We start from the raw sequence: 17,022 nt of genomic DNA, 5'->3' as shown, positions 1-17,022 counted from the left end.
CTATTAATATGGTGTATTATAGTGATTTTCCTTTTTTTGTATATTAAACCAACCTTGCATTCCTAGGATAAATCTAACTTGTGAATAATTGTTTTGCTAGATTTGCAAGATTTGATTTGCTAGTATTTTGTTGTGGATTTTGCATCTGTTTTCATAAGGGATCTTGGTCTGTAGCTTCTTTTCTTGTGACGTCTTTGTTTTGATATCAGGGTAATACTGGCCTCATTAGAATGCATTGGGAAGTGTTTCTCTTTCATTGACAGGCAGTGTTTGTGTAGTTTTGGGATAATTTAATTAGGCTTTAAAAAACTCTATTAGGTATGTCAACTCATTTCTTAGATTTATTCTTTTAATGCATTCATCTAGTAAATATTAATGAAATCCTACTATGTGTCAAACTGTTTAAGGTACTAGAAATACAGCAGTGAATGAGACATGAAAATCTGCACTCATGGAGCTTATCTTCTATTGCAGGACTGTTCTGTGTAATTTTTTATTGGACATGTCCTCTCCATTGTTTCAGTGAAATGTGGCAAATGTGACTGAGGAATTGAGTTTTTAGTTCGAGTTCATTTACATTGTAATTTAATTAGTCACATGTGGGATGTACACAATTCTAAGTGAAAGAAGGGACTAGTAAAATAGATAGTATGTTAAGTGGTGATAAATGTTGAGGAGAAAAGTAGGTCAGGAAATGAGGATAGGGGTTTGCAGTTTTAAATAGGATGAGAAGGAATGACCTCATAAAGGTGACAGTTTAGCAAAGACTTAAAGAAGCAGAGTGAGCCATGTGCATAGAGGAAAGAGTGTTCTAAGCAGAGGAAATAGCAAGTGCAAAGTTGAGAACTTACCTAAGGTGTTTGAGAGATAACAAGGACGCCAAAGGGTAAGTGAGAGGGACAGATTGTGAGGGTCTTGACTGTGGTTAGGGCTTTGGACTTCACTATGAGTGAGATGGGAAGTCATTGGAGAGTTTTCAGCAGAGAATGATGTGATCTGACGTTTTAAAAGGATTATCTGACTTCAGCTGTATTGTTGAGCATTGTTTCATTGTAACATTGGTGAGGAAAAAATCTTGATTCCTGCTTGGAACCATTCTCTTTGTGGAGTTTGCATATTCTCCTATGAGGAGAATAGGTAGGTTTTCTCCAGGAACTCCGGTGTCCTCCCACATCCCAGAGATGTGCAGTGAGGTGAATTGGCATGTCTAAAATGTGCCAGTCTGAGTGAGTGTGGGTGTGTGTGAGTGTACTCCGCAGTGGGAGTGCATCCTGTCCGAGGTGGGTGCCTGCCTTGAACCTGAGCTGCTGGGATAAGCTCCAGTCACTCTTGACCCTGAACTAGGATAAGCAGGATGGTAAAGAATTGTCTCTTGTTTTTACTGATCTTTCTTAAATGTATGTATAGCTCATATTTATTTCGGTGTTTAATATTAGAAGTGTTTTGATTTAGAAGTGCTTTATTTAGAAGTTTCATGTGTTTTTTTGTGACCAGAAATGTGCCATAGAAACTTAACTTGTTTTTATATCAATTAGCCTGTGGTTAAAATTGGTTTTGTTATATGTCATTTTGCTTCAAGTTGCAGTTTCCAAGAACCTGCTGATGTTAAATGAGGACTTACTGTGTTGGGATATACAAATACCAAATGATTAGATTTTGGATATATTTAGAAGATAAAGGATTTGATGATAGATTGTATTTGGGATTTGAGAAAACTGAAGGAGTTTCCTAGAAGGGTCAAGTTGCCCTTGTTGAAATGGGTAAGACTGTGGAAGGAAGAGTGTTCAGGAAAGAGATTGGTAGTTCATTTCTGAACATGTTGGGTTTAAGGTGCCAGTGGACACCCATGAGAAGATATCAAGTAGGCAGTTCGATATTACATGCATCATAGAAAGCAGGAGATGGGTTTGGGCAGGATGTATAAATATGGGAGTTGTCAGAATATTGGTGGTTTTTTTAAAGCAATAAAAATGGTTGTGATTGTAAGGTTGTGGAATAGAATACTGTGAAAGTCACTGGCAACCTTCCTAAGGGCAGTGAAAGTTGACTTAGAGTTAATTACAAAAAGAACAGGCAAAGGCGATTGGAAGCAGCTGATAACAGATGAGAACTTTCCAAACTCACATGTGCAAATAGGTGGGTATCTTGTTAAAATACAAATTCTGAGTTACTGTGCATAAGATGGGACTTGAAATTCTACTTTTCAAAAAAGACCCTTGGTGATGCTAATGCTGACCAAGGGCCACATTGAGTGGTAAGGGTACAGAGAGGTTTGCTGTAAAAAGAAGATAAGGGGGGTGGTATAAGTTGTCATTAATCTAGGATGCATTATCAGGTTTAGTGATAACACAGATCATCATAGATGACATGTTGGTAAAAGCAGAAAATGTAAAAGGAATCTACATATAAACTCCATGCAAGCTGTTAGAATTAATATGTCAAGTTGTCAAGACTTCTAGGTCAAGGTCAGTATACAGAATTCAACTATATTTTTATATACCAATAGCAAACAGAAAATAAAATTTATAAAGATACAATCTATAATGGTGTCAGAGATAACATAAAATCAAGACTTAACATTATCAAGATAAAATTGCTATTAATTGTAGCACATCAGTTTTATTCTTTTGCCTGTTTTAATTTTTTATTATATTTTATTATTTAAAACTACTTAAAATGTTTTTAAAATATGAGCAAATACATGTGAATATTTGTGTGTATATGTGTTTGTGAGTGTGTGTATCCCTTTTTTTATATAAATAGAAAATTTTATATACTTTCCCCCACTTTTCATTTTTCACTTATATCCTGGACATTTTTCTGAAGAAGTGTATGACTCCATTGTGTGAATGTGCTCTAGTTTTTTCAACTAGTCTCTTAATAGATAGATATCTGGATTGTTTCTAGTCTTCTGTTACTACAAAAAGTTCTTCAGTGAGTAGCCTTGTGCATATATTTTGCTTTTTATTTTTGTCATGCCAGAGTATTTGTGGGATCAATTCCTAATAGTGGGGTAGCTGGATTAAAGAGAAAATACGTATGTGATTTTGTTAGATATTCTCAAGTTCTCCTGCACTGGGGTTGTACCGTTTTGTATTCCCATCAGCAATATATGAACGTGCCTGTTTTTCCACAACATTTCTAACAGAGTATGTTGTCAAATTGTGATTTTTTTTTTGATTAGAGAGGAAATAGTATCTCAGAATAGTTTTTTATTTTCAATTTAACTGTAAGAATGTATTTAATTTATATTTTTTTTGTTAAGTTTATTGGGGTGACATTGGTTAATAAGATGATACAGGTTTGGAGTATACATTCCTGATACTAGATCTATATATGGTACTGTGTACCCACCACCTAAAGTTAAACCATCTTCTATCACTATATATTAGGGTCCTCTCCATCCTCCACCCCTCCTACTCTTTTTCCTCTGGCAACCACCATATTGTTGTCTGTGTCCATGACTTTCAGTTTTATATCTTACATTATGAGTGAAATCACATGGTTTGTAGCTTTTTCTGTCTGACTTACTTCACTTAGCATAAAATTCTCAAGGTCCATCCACGTTGTCACAAATGGCAGTACTTTATCTTTTCTAATTGCTGACAACAAAACAAAGAGGCAGCTGAGTGAATGGAGATGATATTTGCAAACAACAGCTCCAACAAAGGTTTAATATCCAAAATATATAAAGAACTCATAAAATTCAACACCAAACAATCCAATTGAAAAATAGGCAGAGGAGCTGAACAGACACCTCTCCTAAGAAGACATACAAACAGCAAAGACATGCATGAAAAGATGTTCGGCTTCACTAGCAATAGGGAAATGCAAATCAAAACTACAATGACATACCACCTCACACCTGTTAGAATGAATATTATCAAAAAGATAAGTAATAACAAGTGTTGCAGAGGTTGTGGAGAAAAGGGAACCCTTGTTCACTGCTGGTGGGAATGTAAACTGGTGCCAGTCACTATTGAAAACAGTCTAGTGGTTCCTTAGAAAACTAAGAATAGAGTTACCATATGACACAGCAACCCCTCTCTTGGGTATCTACCCGAAAAACTCAAAAACACATATTCAAAAAGGTATATATGTGTCTCTGTGTTCAGTGCAGCAGTATTCATGGTGGCTGAGACACTGTGACAACAAAAGTGTCCTTTGATAGAGGATTGGATAAAGATGTACATGTATACAATCAAAATAGTTTCTGACAGTTAATTTTTTTAAACAAATTATAACAGGTACATGCTTACTGAAAAAGAATTAAGCAGTACATTAGCACATAAAGTGAAAATGGTCCCCCAATGTTCCTCTACTGTCATTCAGTGGGTATAACACTAAGTTTGATATGACACACATAGGGACAATATATGCATATTTATATACACACATGTACATTATTAAGAATGAGAATGCATGCTGTAAGTTGTCAGGTATCTTCACTGGTGTGGAGAACAGGGTGGGTTGAGTGGTGAGATTTGTTACTGTATACCCTTCTGCATCTTTGGAATTTTATAATGTGTGGATGTGTTACTTCTTTAAAAAAATAATTTTTTAAAATTACTGAGGACAAATGTAAATGTTAGGGGTACTCAGGTACCCTAAGAATTTAGATTATTTGTGCATTGAGGACATTCTCAAGTATTTGAATTTTAAAAATTAATGGTAATTTAGCACATTTTAGGAAATATCTTTAAAATTTGTTAGTAGTACTGAGAGGTAATCTACTTTCTTGGTTTTAACACATGAACTCATTACTTGTGTCAAATACATTGTTTTCTGTTCTTTCCATGCAGAGGGTACATGGTAATGGGCGACTCGTTCAACACTTCCTTATTCAAACAAACTTTTCAAAGAGTCTTTACCAAAGACATGCATGGACAGTTTAAAATGGGTTTTGGTGGTACATTAGAAATAAAGGTAAGAAACAAAATTGATGTGTGATATGTTATCAAAAGAAATTTGCAGGCTTGATTGTAATTTTAAATTACATTAATCAAATTTAACATATGCTTTAAAAATAGTGATTATATTGTATTGAAATCCAGAGTTACAGATTTTGTTCATTAGAAAAATGTTATTAAATAAACAATGAAATATTACTTGAGCATTTCTGCATAATTATTAGAAAAGAAGATATTATATAGGTAAAATATGATTTAACTTTATGATTTCTTTATATAGAGTTTAACTTTTTTGTGTGCCTGATCTTTTTTTAGTTTCTTCATGCTAGTATCTTCAGTTTCCTTATGCTGGTGCTAGATTTTTTTAAACTCAGTGATTGGTATCTAACTTAAGAGAAACCTGTGCTATTCTACTTGTATAATCAATAATTATTTTATGGTTGGTAGTTTGTTGATAGTATTTTGTCATTCATTTCAAATTTGAATTTTAAAACCCCAAAGGCTTAGTGTTAGTTAAAGTGCATTACAAGCACATTGGTTTTGAATTTTCATTAAATATTTCTTATTAATTTTGTTATTTTATTGAATGCTTGTTAAATGTCCCCCATAGTAAGCTAAAAAATTATAGAGATTGCAAGGGATATCTAAAGAGCAAGTCCTTATAAAGAAACTTAGTTTTGATAGAAAGACAAAGTTAATGTGATAGAATGAAATAATGGTAGATTATGAAAGTGCTATAAAGATTTATGGACAAAAAAATGAATGTATCTGGGACACAATTTATCCTAAAAAAGAAATGATTTTATTATGATTACACTGGGTTTTGAAATATGGCAGAGTTTAAGTTAGTTGAGGAGAATGCATTTTAGTCAACCCCGTGTCAAGAGAGGCACAGAGGTGAGAATGAGCACAGTATGTTTGGGGAAACTGCCCAGTGAGAGTGAATGGTTTGTAAGGGAAGTAGTTTAATTGTGTGTGTTCATTGTGTGTTGGGTAGAATTCATCTGAGAATTGCATTCAGCCTTTGTCAGGAAAAAGAATCTCGATAAGAAAGTTGAATTAGTCTTTCTAATTTTTTTTTAGATATGTAAGTGATAGCTTAAGTTTTGATGTCATTGGAGACTGGAAAATAACCAGTCTTGGGTTTTCTGTGGTAGTGAAAACAGAAGAAGGTATCAAAGGTTTTGGGTTAGGACATAGGAATTTTGGGTATGGTAAGATATTGAGTTGAGGGTGAGTTACCAAATGGAGACCTCTTCTGGGCAGCTGGAAGTAGAGGATTAAAGTTAGGTCAAGGCTGGATTTTAAATTTGGGGGTTTACACAGAAGTGCTCACTGATTGATTATTTAAAAAATATTTTTATTTTAGAGAGAGAGGAAGGAAGGGAGGGGGAGAAAGAACAAGAATGAGATAGAGAGATGCATTCATTGGTTGATTCTTGTATGTGTCCTGACTGGGGATCGAACCTGCAACCTTGGCATAGCAGGACGATGCTCTAACCAATGAACTGCCCTGCCAGGGCCACTGATTGATTATTTTAATGTTAGTATTTTTTATTGACTTTTTAGTTTTAAATGTGGAAGAATATCTTTATTGTTATGTACTTATGGTTTAATGTGTGAGCTTATCTTTGAGCACATCAAAGTGTACTATGTTCTTATTTTGCAGACCTCAAGGGAAATAAAGATTTCAGGAGCTATTGGACCCTGTGTGTCTCTCAATTCTAAAGGACCCTGTGTGTCAGAAAATGTAAGTCACCTTTATTCTAAAAAAATAATATAGTTTAGTTCTCATGACAACCTACAGAGACCTGACAGGTTCAGCCTATAACATTCCTTTTAAAATTATTGTGTGGACTAAGTTTTTCAGTAGAATGTGGCTCAGCCTCCACTGGTATACCTGTTTGTGGCTGCTCTTTCTGAATACCCCTTTCCCCACCCACCCCTAAATTAAAACTTTGGCACTGCCACTAGTCTTCTATTTTTTATGTCTGAGTTACTCCTTGCCCCAGTGTACCTAAACAACAACAACAACAAAAACAACAAAACAAACTATGATTTGTAAATTTAGAGACTTCTGAAAATCAAAATTAATTCTGAAGTTATTTTGTTGGTAGAATTTACAACAAAGTATCCAAATTAGATTTGTTTTAATTCCTTTCTTATTATTCCATCTTGTTGAGGATGCACTTAAAATGGTAGAATTATGTTCTGTTGCTATAGAGCAGATGATGGGACCAATAACATAAAGTAGTTAATCATCTTAAAGTGACTGGGTTAAGAATTACTTTTAAGCAGCTCGCATGGTAGTTTATTTCTTAGAAATTTTCTTCAGTATGAGACTGCTTATATTACACAGTTGTGATCCAGAGAACTTGTGTTCATATGTGCATATATTGTGTGTTAAGTCAATATCTCTTTACACATACCAAATAGTTGGATAGAATAATGTAATGATTTCATTAAATGGCATATCCTTTAATGTCTGCAATACAGAGAACTTGCTCCAATATTTGTGTAGTTTACTTAGCAAAAATTTGAATCATTTTATAATTTTATTGTGTAAAATTGCTTATTTTCATGATATATTTTATGATTTTTAAAATGTTAAGTTTTAATATTCAATGAATTTGTGAGAAAACCTCTTTGTGGAAGTTTTATTCCCTCCTTTACACCTTGGTATATGTTATAGTACTAAATTATATTGTCTAACTTTCAAACATACTATGTTTCATTTTTACAGGAGATAGGAACAGGTGGCACTTGTCAATGGAAGATATGTGGACTTAGTCCCACTACAACCGTAGCTATATATTTTGAGGTTGTCAATCAGGTATGACTTTTTATGTTTGAACATTGAAATGTGTGTTTGAACAAGTACTTAATTTAGGCCATGAATATTTTGTATTTTTTCTTGCAATAGTAAACTATGATCCAAAGATTAGTCTGTTTTGGAGCTTTTGTTTGCTATTTTCTATTTTTTAAAGCTAAAAACTTCTTGATGAGAGGACATACTGTAATAGGAAGGGATGTCAGAGAAACCTACACATGCCCAACCTCGGGCAACCCAACTTAGTCTGTTTTTTTTTTTAGTATAAAATTGAAGCATACGTAAAATCTTCAGTTTTGTTACAGCTATGCATTTTTGTAATTTGGTATCTAGCTCCTTATTGTCACAAGGTATGTATAGGTAGTGATATAAATATCCGACAAGAGAGTTTTTTTCTTTTATTTAAAAAATATGGAACACTTCACAAATTTGTGTGTCATCCTTGCAGATGGGCCATGCTTATCTTCTTTGTATTTTTCCAGTTTTAGTATATGTGCTGCTGAAGTGAGCACAAGAAAGTTTAATATGTCAAAATCCATAGGAAAAAATTGGAAGGTAAAGATGCCAGTATTTGGAAAGAATTTTTTCCACTACAGAAGGAAATTATCGTATTAAAGATAATGTATAAATTACTGACGTATATACTAGTAGTTATTAAGCATAAAGTGAACTACAGACTGTTAATAATCAGCCTTCCTAAGACAGGTGCAGAAAATTTTTTTTCTAACAGTTAAAATTAGTGAAAAAGGTAGTAGCTCTTATTGACCAAAACAAATAAAACCAAAGCAAGAATATTATCAAAAGGCATGAAGAAAGTTTTCCTGTTGACTACTTGCTATTTTTTTCTGAGGATCATTACTATAATCATTACTCTCTTCTCATTAATAGTTTTCTGTTGGTCATGTGTTCATCATGTGATTATGTTCATAAATGTTCTGTTTTCATTTTACATAGGAGAGTAGGACTTAGCTTCTCTTTCCAATTACTGTTAGGCAAAATTGCCCCACACCTTTCCTTATCAATTAATTTCTTTACATTTCTTCCTTCATTTTATTTCACATCCTTCTGAGTTATGTACTACATGAAATTGATTTCCTAGTTGGACTCACTCCTCTTATTCTTAATCATTTACCCCCTTTCCCACATCCATTTTATTTAAATGTGGCATATTACAGTTTTTCTATCTGCACTGTAAAAAATGTCATTCTAATTGATATTAGAATGCATTTTATTAGTGCTAGGATATGCAGTCAATGACTGTATGACAACACCATAATAGATTTTGCTTAGTTTTTACTCCTTTACTTCTACACAGCATAATGCTCCGATTCCTCAAGGAGGGCGTGGCGCAATTCAGTTTGTGACTCAGTATCAGCATTCAAGTGGGCAGAGACGCATCCGAGTGACCACCATTGCGAGGAAGTAAGTTGTATTTGTTAGAGATTTAACTTATGTATCAGAACTATTCTGGATTGTGCTCCCAAACTGGGTTCTTACTTTGAATGACTAGAAAATGCACATTTGTGACTAATAGTATTTTATTTCTTTCTAGCCCAGTTTAGTTGCTAAAATATTCATTGTTAAAAACTGTAAAACAATTTAAAAATCTATTCCTAAGACACATTGTACAAAATATTCTTCTATTTACCTTATGCCCCTGAAAGGAAAAAAAGCTAACATTATCCTGTAATAGGCCATAACAATATATATGATGCATTATATACTTATATAATAACAGCACAATAATTAATTGCATTACTTTTCAATTAATAAAGTTCTTAGCTCCTTTTTTCATTATATATTTTTTCAAGTGTTAAGTCATTTAATTCATTTATAAAACCTTTATTTAGTATCTCCTTATAGATTGAGTACTTTGGGAGAGGGTGTGGAATGAAAAAGACTTGAATGTACTTGGTCTGCTATATGATGATGTGGGACAGACCAGTCTTCAAAATATCTGTGGTGAAGGGCCAGTTCCCTCCCACCCGACTCAGTCCTTTGGAGACTAATACTTTTATTAAACATGATACAACATATTAATAGAAAAATTAAAAAGCAATTCAAAATACAAGTCTCTTTTTTTTATTAAATTCATCAGACATACAATTATTTTGTTAAATCACTCAAAAGTTTATAATTACTCTCAGTTTTGTTTCTTATTTCATTGTGAATTGGCACTGGGTTTAAATACCACACTTCAGTTAGGACTGGTCAAGACCACAAAAGGGAAAGTCTCTTAACAGTTAATATTATAGGGTAGTGTTTCTGTGTATCATAGTTATGTCCTACCTTTGTTGAGATAGTTAGTTTCCTAAAGAGAATAATTAAGCACAGACTGAGATAATTCAAAGTTGTCAGTTATTTGGAAAATAATAAAAAAATCATTTGTTTATTTGAAACAAATTAAAAATAGAGGGAGAAAAATTTTGAAAATATTTACAAATATTACTGCCTGCATGCCCTTGGGATCACTTCTTACAGCTTTGAATTTTGTAAAAGTTGTCCACCTTTACAAGAAGTCTGTAAGTATTGCAGACTGGCATAAACTCAAGTACTTTAGAACTGGGGTCAGTTGAAGTATGCAGAAAGGCTGCCAGTGAAATAGTAAACAAACTGAAACTGTTGGTGGGTCTACCCAGATCAGTTTGATGGATTGGATTTATAGAAAATGTTAATTTAATAGATTACTGCTATTTTATACATAATACTAAATCACTTAGAGTAAAATTTTCACTTATTATAATTGGTCTTAGTTGGTGTATTAACAGGAGAAAAATGAATAATGATGATTTTATTTATTTTTTATTTTTATTTTTAAAAAATAAAAAAAGATTTTATTTATTTTCAGAGAAAGGTGAAGGGAAGGAGTGAGAGAGGCAGAGAAACATTAACGGGTTGCCTGTTGCATGTCCCCAACTTGGGACATGGCCCACAACCCACGTAATGTGCTCTGATTGACCTTTTGGTTCCCAGGCTGGTTCTCAATCCACTGAGCCACACCAGCTGAGGTTACATAATGATTTTAATTATGTAATTTTTATCAGTAGTAATTGAATGAAAGACCAATGAGGCTAAATAATGTTTCTAAACAAGGAATGGATTAACAATGAGATCAAGGAAGAAATGAAAAGATATCTTGAAACAAATGAAAATGACAGCAAAATAAACCCTATATCTGTGGGACATAGCAAAAGCAGTCCTCAGAGGGAAATTTATAGCATTATAGGCCTATCTCAAGAAATAAGAAAAAGCTTAAAATACACAATCTAACTTTACACTTAAAGGAACTTGAAAAAGAAAAACAAAACCCAGAGTGAGCAGAAGAGAGGAAATAATAAAGATCAGAACAGAAAAAAATGAAATAGAACCTAAAAAAGCAATACAAAAGATCAATGAAACCAAGAACGGGTTCTCTGAAAAGATAAACAAGATTGACAAACTTTTAAGCAGATTTAGTGAAACAAACAAACAAACAAACAAACAAAACAAGAGAGGACCGAAAAAAATAAAATCAGAAATAAAAGAAAAATGACAACTGACACCAAAGATAAACAAAGGAGAGTAAGTAGATATTACAAACAACTATATGTACAAATTGGACAATCTAGATGAAATAGATAAATTGCTAGGAACATACACTCTTCCAAAACTGAATCAGGAAGAATCAGAGAATCTGATAAGACAGATAACAACTAATGGAATTGAAGCAGTAATCCAAAAACTACAGGCAAACAAAAGCCCTGGACTAGATGGCTTCACAGGTGAATTTTACCAAACATTTTTTTTTAGCTCATATGTCTTTTTTTTAACAGAAGCTTTTTTGTTTTTTTTTTTTAAGATTTTATTTATTTATTTTTAGAGAGGGAAGGGAGAGAGAGAGAGTGAGAGAGAGAAACATCAATGTGCGGTTGCTGGGGGTCATGACCTGCAACCCAGGCATGTACCCTGACTGGGAATTGAACCTGCAACACTTTGGTTCACAGCCTGTGCTCAATCCACTGAGCTACGCCAGCCAGAGCCTGAATTTTACCAAACATTTAAAGAAGAACTATAAAGGGGTTAAATGGTAATGAAAAAAATTACAGTACAGATTAAATTAAAAGATAAAACAGCCTAGAGATGTGAAAAAATATAAAGAACTAACTCCTGTCCTTCTCAAACTATTCCAAATATTCAAGAAGAGGGAAGACTCCAAACTCTTTTTACAAGGCTAGTATGGTCCTAATTTCAAAGCCAGGTAAAGACACAAAGAAAGAAAATTACAGGCCATATCTCTGATGAACATACATGCTAAAATACCAAAAAATATATTGCCAATCCAGCTCCAGCAATATGTTAGAAGATCATATAGCACGATCAAGTGGGATTCATCCCAGGGGTGCAAGGATGGTACAATATTCACAAATCAATAAACATAATATACCACGTAAAAAGTGAAGGCCAAAAATCACAAGATCATATCAATTGATGCTGAAAAAACATTTGATAAAATCCAGCACCCTGTTATGATAAAAACAACAGCAAAGTAGGAATAGAGGGAGCATACCTCAACATAATAAAGGCCACATATGGGAAACCTATAGCCAACATCACACTCAACAGGCAAAAACTAAAAGCTTTCTCTTTAAGATCGGAAACAAGACAAGGGTGCCTGCATTCACTTCTCTTATTCAACATAATACTGGAACTTCTACCCAAAGTGATCAGAAAAGAAAAAGAAATAAAAGGCATCCAAATGGGAAAGGAGGAAGTAAACTGTCACTATTGCAGACAATATGATAGTGTGCATTGAAAACCCTATAGCTGGGGTGTCAGACCTTTTGCAGTTGCCTTCAAAGGGCCAAATGTAGTTTTAGGACTGTATAAATGTAACTACACCTTAACTAGGGGCAAGGAACTTGTCGCTGCTGCTGGGTAGAAACAAGGTGCTAGGCCAGATAAAACAAGATGGAGGGCTGGATTTGGTCTGTGGGTGTTCTGTCCACCTGTGTCCTGTAGTCTCCAATAAAAAATTACTTGACCTAATAAGTGAATTTGATAAAGTTGATATTCAGAAATCAAAGGCATTTTTCTATACCAACAATAAAATATCAGAAACAGAAATCAGGAAAAAAAATCCCATTACTATAGCAACAAGAAAAATAAAGTACCTAGGAATAAATTTAACCAAGGATGTAAAAGATCTATACTTAGAAAACTATAGAACACTGAAGAAAGAAATTGAGGAAGATACAAATAAATGGAAGCCTATACCTTGTTCATGCATTGGAAGAATTAACATCATTAAAATGTCTATGTTACCCAAAGCAATCTACAGATTCAGTGCAATTCCTATTAAAACAGCAATGGCATATTTCACAGAACTAGAACAAATATTTGAAAAATTTATATGGAACCAAAAAATACCCCAAATAGCCTCAGCAATCTTGAGAAAGAAGAACAAAGTAGGAGGGATCACAGTACCTGATATCAAACTATGCTACAAGACTGTATAATCAAAACATCTGGTACTGGCATAAGAGCAGACATAGATCAATGGAACAGAGTAGAGAGCCCAGAAATAAACCCGTATCTCTGTGGTCAATGTTTGACAAAGTGGGCATAAACATACTATAGAGTAAAAATAGCCTCTTCAATAAATGGCATTGGGATAACTGGACTGGTACATGCAAAACAACAACAACAACAAAACGACTCCCAGCTTACACCATACACCAGAATAAACTTAAAATGGATAAAAGACTTAAATATATGTTGTAAAACCATAAAAGTCCTAGAGGAAAACATAGGCAGTAAGATTTCAGATATTCCACATAGCATTATTTTTGCTGATATACCTCATAGGGCAAGGGAAATAAAGGGAAAAAAATAAACAAATGGGACTACATAAAATTAAAAACCTTCTGTGTGGCTAAAGAAACCATCATCAAAATGAAAAGGGAACTGACTATATGGTAGAACATATTTGCCAATGATGTATCAGATAAGGGTTTGATCTTCAAAATATATAAAGAGCACATATAACTCAACACCAGGAAGACAAACAATCCAATTAAACAATGGGCAAAGGACCTGAATAGACACTTTTCCAAGGAGGACATACAGGTGGCCCATAGATATGTAAAAAGATGCTCAACATCACTAGCCATCAGAGAGATGCAAATCTACAAGGATATACCACCACACAGCTGTCAGAATGGCCATCATTAATAAATCAACAAACAACAAGTGCTGGCTAAAATGTGGAGAAAAGGAGACCCTAGTGCATTATTGGTGGGAATGTAGGCTGGTACAGCCACCGTGGGAAACAGTATGGAATTTCCTAAAAAAAAAACAACCAAAAATTCCCCCAAAATCTAAAAAGGGAACTGCCCTTTGACCCAGCAATTCTACTGCTGGGAATATTTGCTAGAATTCTGGATCACCAAGTCAAAAGAACTTATGTGCCCCTGTGTTCATAGCAGTACTATTTATAATAGCCAAGTGCTAGAAACAGCTTAAGTGCCCATCAGTAAATGAGGGGATCAAAAAACTCTCTTACATTTACACAGGGAAATTCTATGCAGCAGAAAAAAAGAAGGAACTCCTATCTTTTGCAACACAATGGATGGAACTGGAGACTATTATGCTAAATGAAATAAGCCAGTCTGTGAAAGAGAAATATGAAATGCAACTATAAGAGGAATCTAATGAACAAAATAAACTAATGAGCAAAACAGAGCTAGAGGCATGGAAATGTGGAATGGACTGACAGTGGACAGACGGGAGGTGGGAGGGGCATTATGGTGAAAAAAGGGGAAGGGACTAGTCAAAGAACATGTATGAATGACACACGGAGATGGACAGAGGTATGGTGATTGACTGTGGGAGTGGAGGCTGGGCTGGGTGGAGGAGGGCAAAGGGAAAATTGGGACAACTGAATAGAATTACAATGAAACATGAAAAAAAGAAATTCAAGTAGTAATCAGAAAACTCTCATAAAACAAAAGCTTTGTAATGGATGGCTTCATAGGTGAATTTTACCTAACATGCAAAGAAGAACTAACATCTATCCTTCTCAGACTATTTCAAAAAAGTCAAGAGGAGAGAAGACTCCCAAGCTTATTTTAGCTGGCCAGCATTTTCCTAATCCTGAAAACAAAAACACCAAAGGAAAGGACAATATCCTTGATGGACATAGATGCTAAAATTCTCCAGAAAATAGTAGCAAATTAGATCCAGCAATATATTAAAAAGGTCATACACCATGATCAAGTGGAATTTACTCCAGTGTTGCAAGTTTGGTAGAATATCCAAATATTAATAAATGTAGAACACTACATAAATGAAATGAAGGATAAAAACTGCACAATTATATCAATAGATACAGAAAGAGCATTTGACAAAATCTAGCACGCATTTATGATAAAAATTCTCAGCAAAGTGCGAAGATAGGGAACATATCTCAGTGTAATAAAGGCCATAGGTAACAAATCCACCATCAACAAGTGTTTCTCTTAGGATCAAGAATGAAACAGGAATGTCCACTTTCACCTCTCTTACTCAGCATAGTACTGGAAGTCCTAGCTACAGCAGTCAGACAAGAGAAGAAATCAAAGTCATCCACATTGGAAAGGAAGAGGTAAAACTTATTATTTGCAGATCACATAATACTGTGATGTCGACACCGGCCCGCAGTGTCTGTGTCATTATGGATGAAATGAGACATTCACACAGACTACTGAGTCTCGTGGAGGAAAAAGGACAGCATGGCTTTACTCTCAAGGGGAGCAAAAGCCTTTGCCCTTGCCATGACAGGCCTTCATTGGGTTTCTCGGTACATTACATGATGGTCCTCATTTACTATGCACAGGTTCGCTTTAGGTGGTTATCTTTTACAGAAAACAAAGGAGCCAGTATTGCTAATCACATCACAGAAGAAGGATATTTGCAAATGAAAAGGCAAAAGTGGTTGAACCAGTTATACTCATCCTTGGAAGGTTTAGCATGGATTTTAGGAAGTTACTTTGCAGTAAATGTCCTCAATTCAGGGTGAGGGAGTTTTTTAGCAAGAGCAAGACTCAAACTGGCCTAGGCACATTGCAGGCCTGATTCCCCACAGGAGAACCTATCCATAGGTGTGGGTTCTGTGCATCTCCAAGTGGTAGCTGGGCCCACACCATGCAGAATGGTCTCCTACAATACTGTATCCCTAAAGATTCCACCAAAAAACTACTGGAACTGATAAATGAATATAGTAAACTAGCAGGAAATAAAATAAACATCCAGAAATCAGTTGAATTTTTATATGCCAACAATGAACTATCAAAAAGGGAAACTTGAAAAACAACTTCATTCACAATTGCTTGAAAAAGAATAAAATACCTAAGAGTAAATTTAATTAAGAATGTAAAAGACCTGTTTTTGGAAAATTGTAAGACACCGGAGAAAGAAATTGAAGAAGATAGTGTATGTGGAAGCATCTTCATGGATATGGAGAATTAACATCATTAAAATCTTCATACTACCTAAAGCAATCTACAGAGTCGGTGCATTTCCTATCAAGATACCAGCGGTGTATTTCACAGAACTAGAACAAATATTCCAAAAATTTATATGGAACCAAAAATTCCTCACAATGCCACAGCAATCTTGAGTAAGAACAAAGTTGCAAAAATCATACAACCTGATATCAAACTATACTACATGGCCATAGTAATCAAAAGAGCATGATACTGGCATAAAAACAAACATGCAATGGAACAGAATAGAAGCTCAGAAGTAAACCCACCCTTTTATGGTCTATTTGACAAAGCAGGCAAGAACATACAATGGAGTAAAGATAGTCTATTCAATAAATGGTGTTTGTAAAGTTGGATAGATGCATGCAGAAAAATGAAATTAAATGACTTCCTTAAACCATACATAAGAATAAATTCAAAGTGGATCAAAGATTTAAATGTAAGTTGTGAAAACAAAAATCCTAGAAGAAAAGATAAACAGTAAAATCTCAGACATTTCTTGCAGAATGTTTTTTTCCTGATATATCTCCTCAGGCAAGGAAAACATAAGAGGAAATAAGCAAATGGGACTATGTCAAACTAAAAAGTCCTCACATAGCAAAGGAAACCATCAACAAAATGAAAAGACAACCCACTATGTGGGAGAACATATTTGCCAATGATACATCTGATAAGGGGTTAATATCCAAAATTTATAAAGATCTTATAAAAACACCAAAAACAGAAAATATCAAATTTAAAAAATGGATAAAGAACCTGAATAGACACTTCTCCAAAGAGG

The 17,022-nt window shown here is 34.3% G+C and overlaps 1 protein-coding gene and 1 non-coding gene across 2 annotated transcripts in view; one reads left to right on the top strand and one right to left on the bottom strand.

Annotated features, from left to right (window-relative positions):
- SEC23A (SEC23 homolog A, COPII coat complex component) overlaps positions 1–17,022 on the top strand; it is a 61,361-nt gene that overhangs the window by 17,201 nt on the left and 27,138 nt on the right. Inside the window, exons 10-13 of the mRNA XM_045848641.1 lie at positions 4,803–4,926; positions 6,580–6,660; positions 7,654–7,743; positions 9,056–9,162. Coding sequence (XP_045704597.1) covers positions 4,803–4,926; positions 6,580–6,660; positions 7,654–7,743; positions 9,056–9,162 — 402 coding nt within the window. The remainder of the gene's footprint in view (positions 1–4,802; positions 4,927–6,579; positions 6,661–7,653; positions 7,744–9,055; positions 9,163–17,022) is intronic.
- Positions 8,146–8,252, bottom strand: LOC123825340. Its single transcript, XR_006786883.1, has one exon. It is a non-coding gene; the product is annotated as a U6 spliceosomal RNA (small nuclear RNA).

This window comes from Phyllostomus hastatus, unplaced genomic scaffold (genome assembly GCF_019186645.2).
Source record: "Phyllostomus hastatus isolate PE091 unplaced genomic scaffold, TTU_PhHast_1.1 phas_contig_62, whole genome shotgun sequence".
NCBI classification, from domain to species: domain Eukaryota; kingdom Metazoa; phylum Chordata; class Mammalia; order Chiroptera; family Phyllostomidae; genus Phyllostomus; species Phyllostomus hastatus.
The sequence above is the reverse complement of the archived record's forward strand: the minus strand, read 5'-3'. Positions and strand labels throughout refer to the sequence as shown.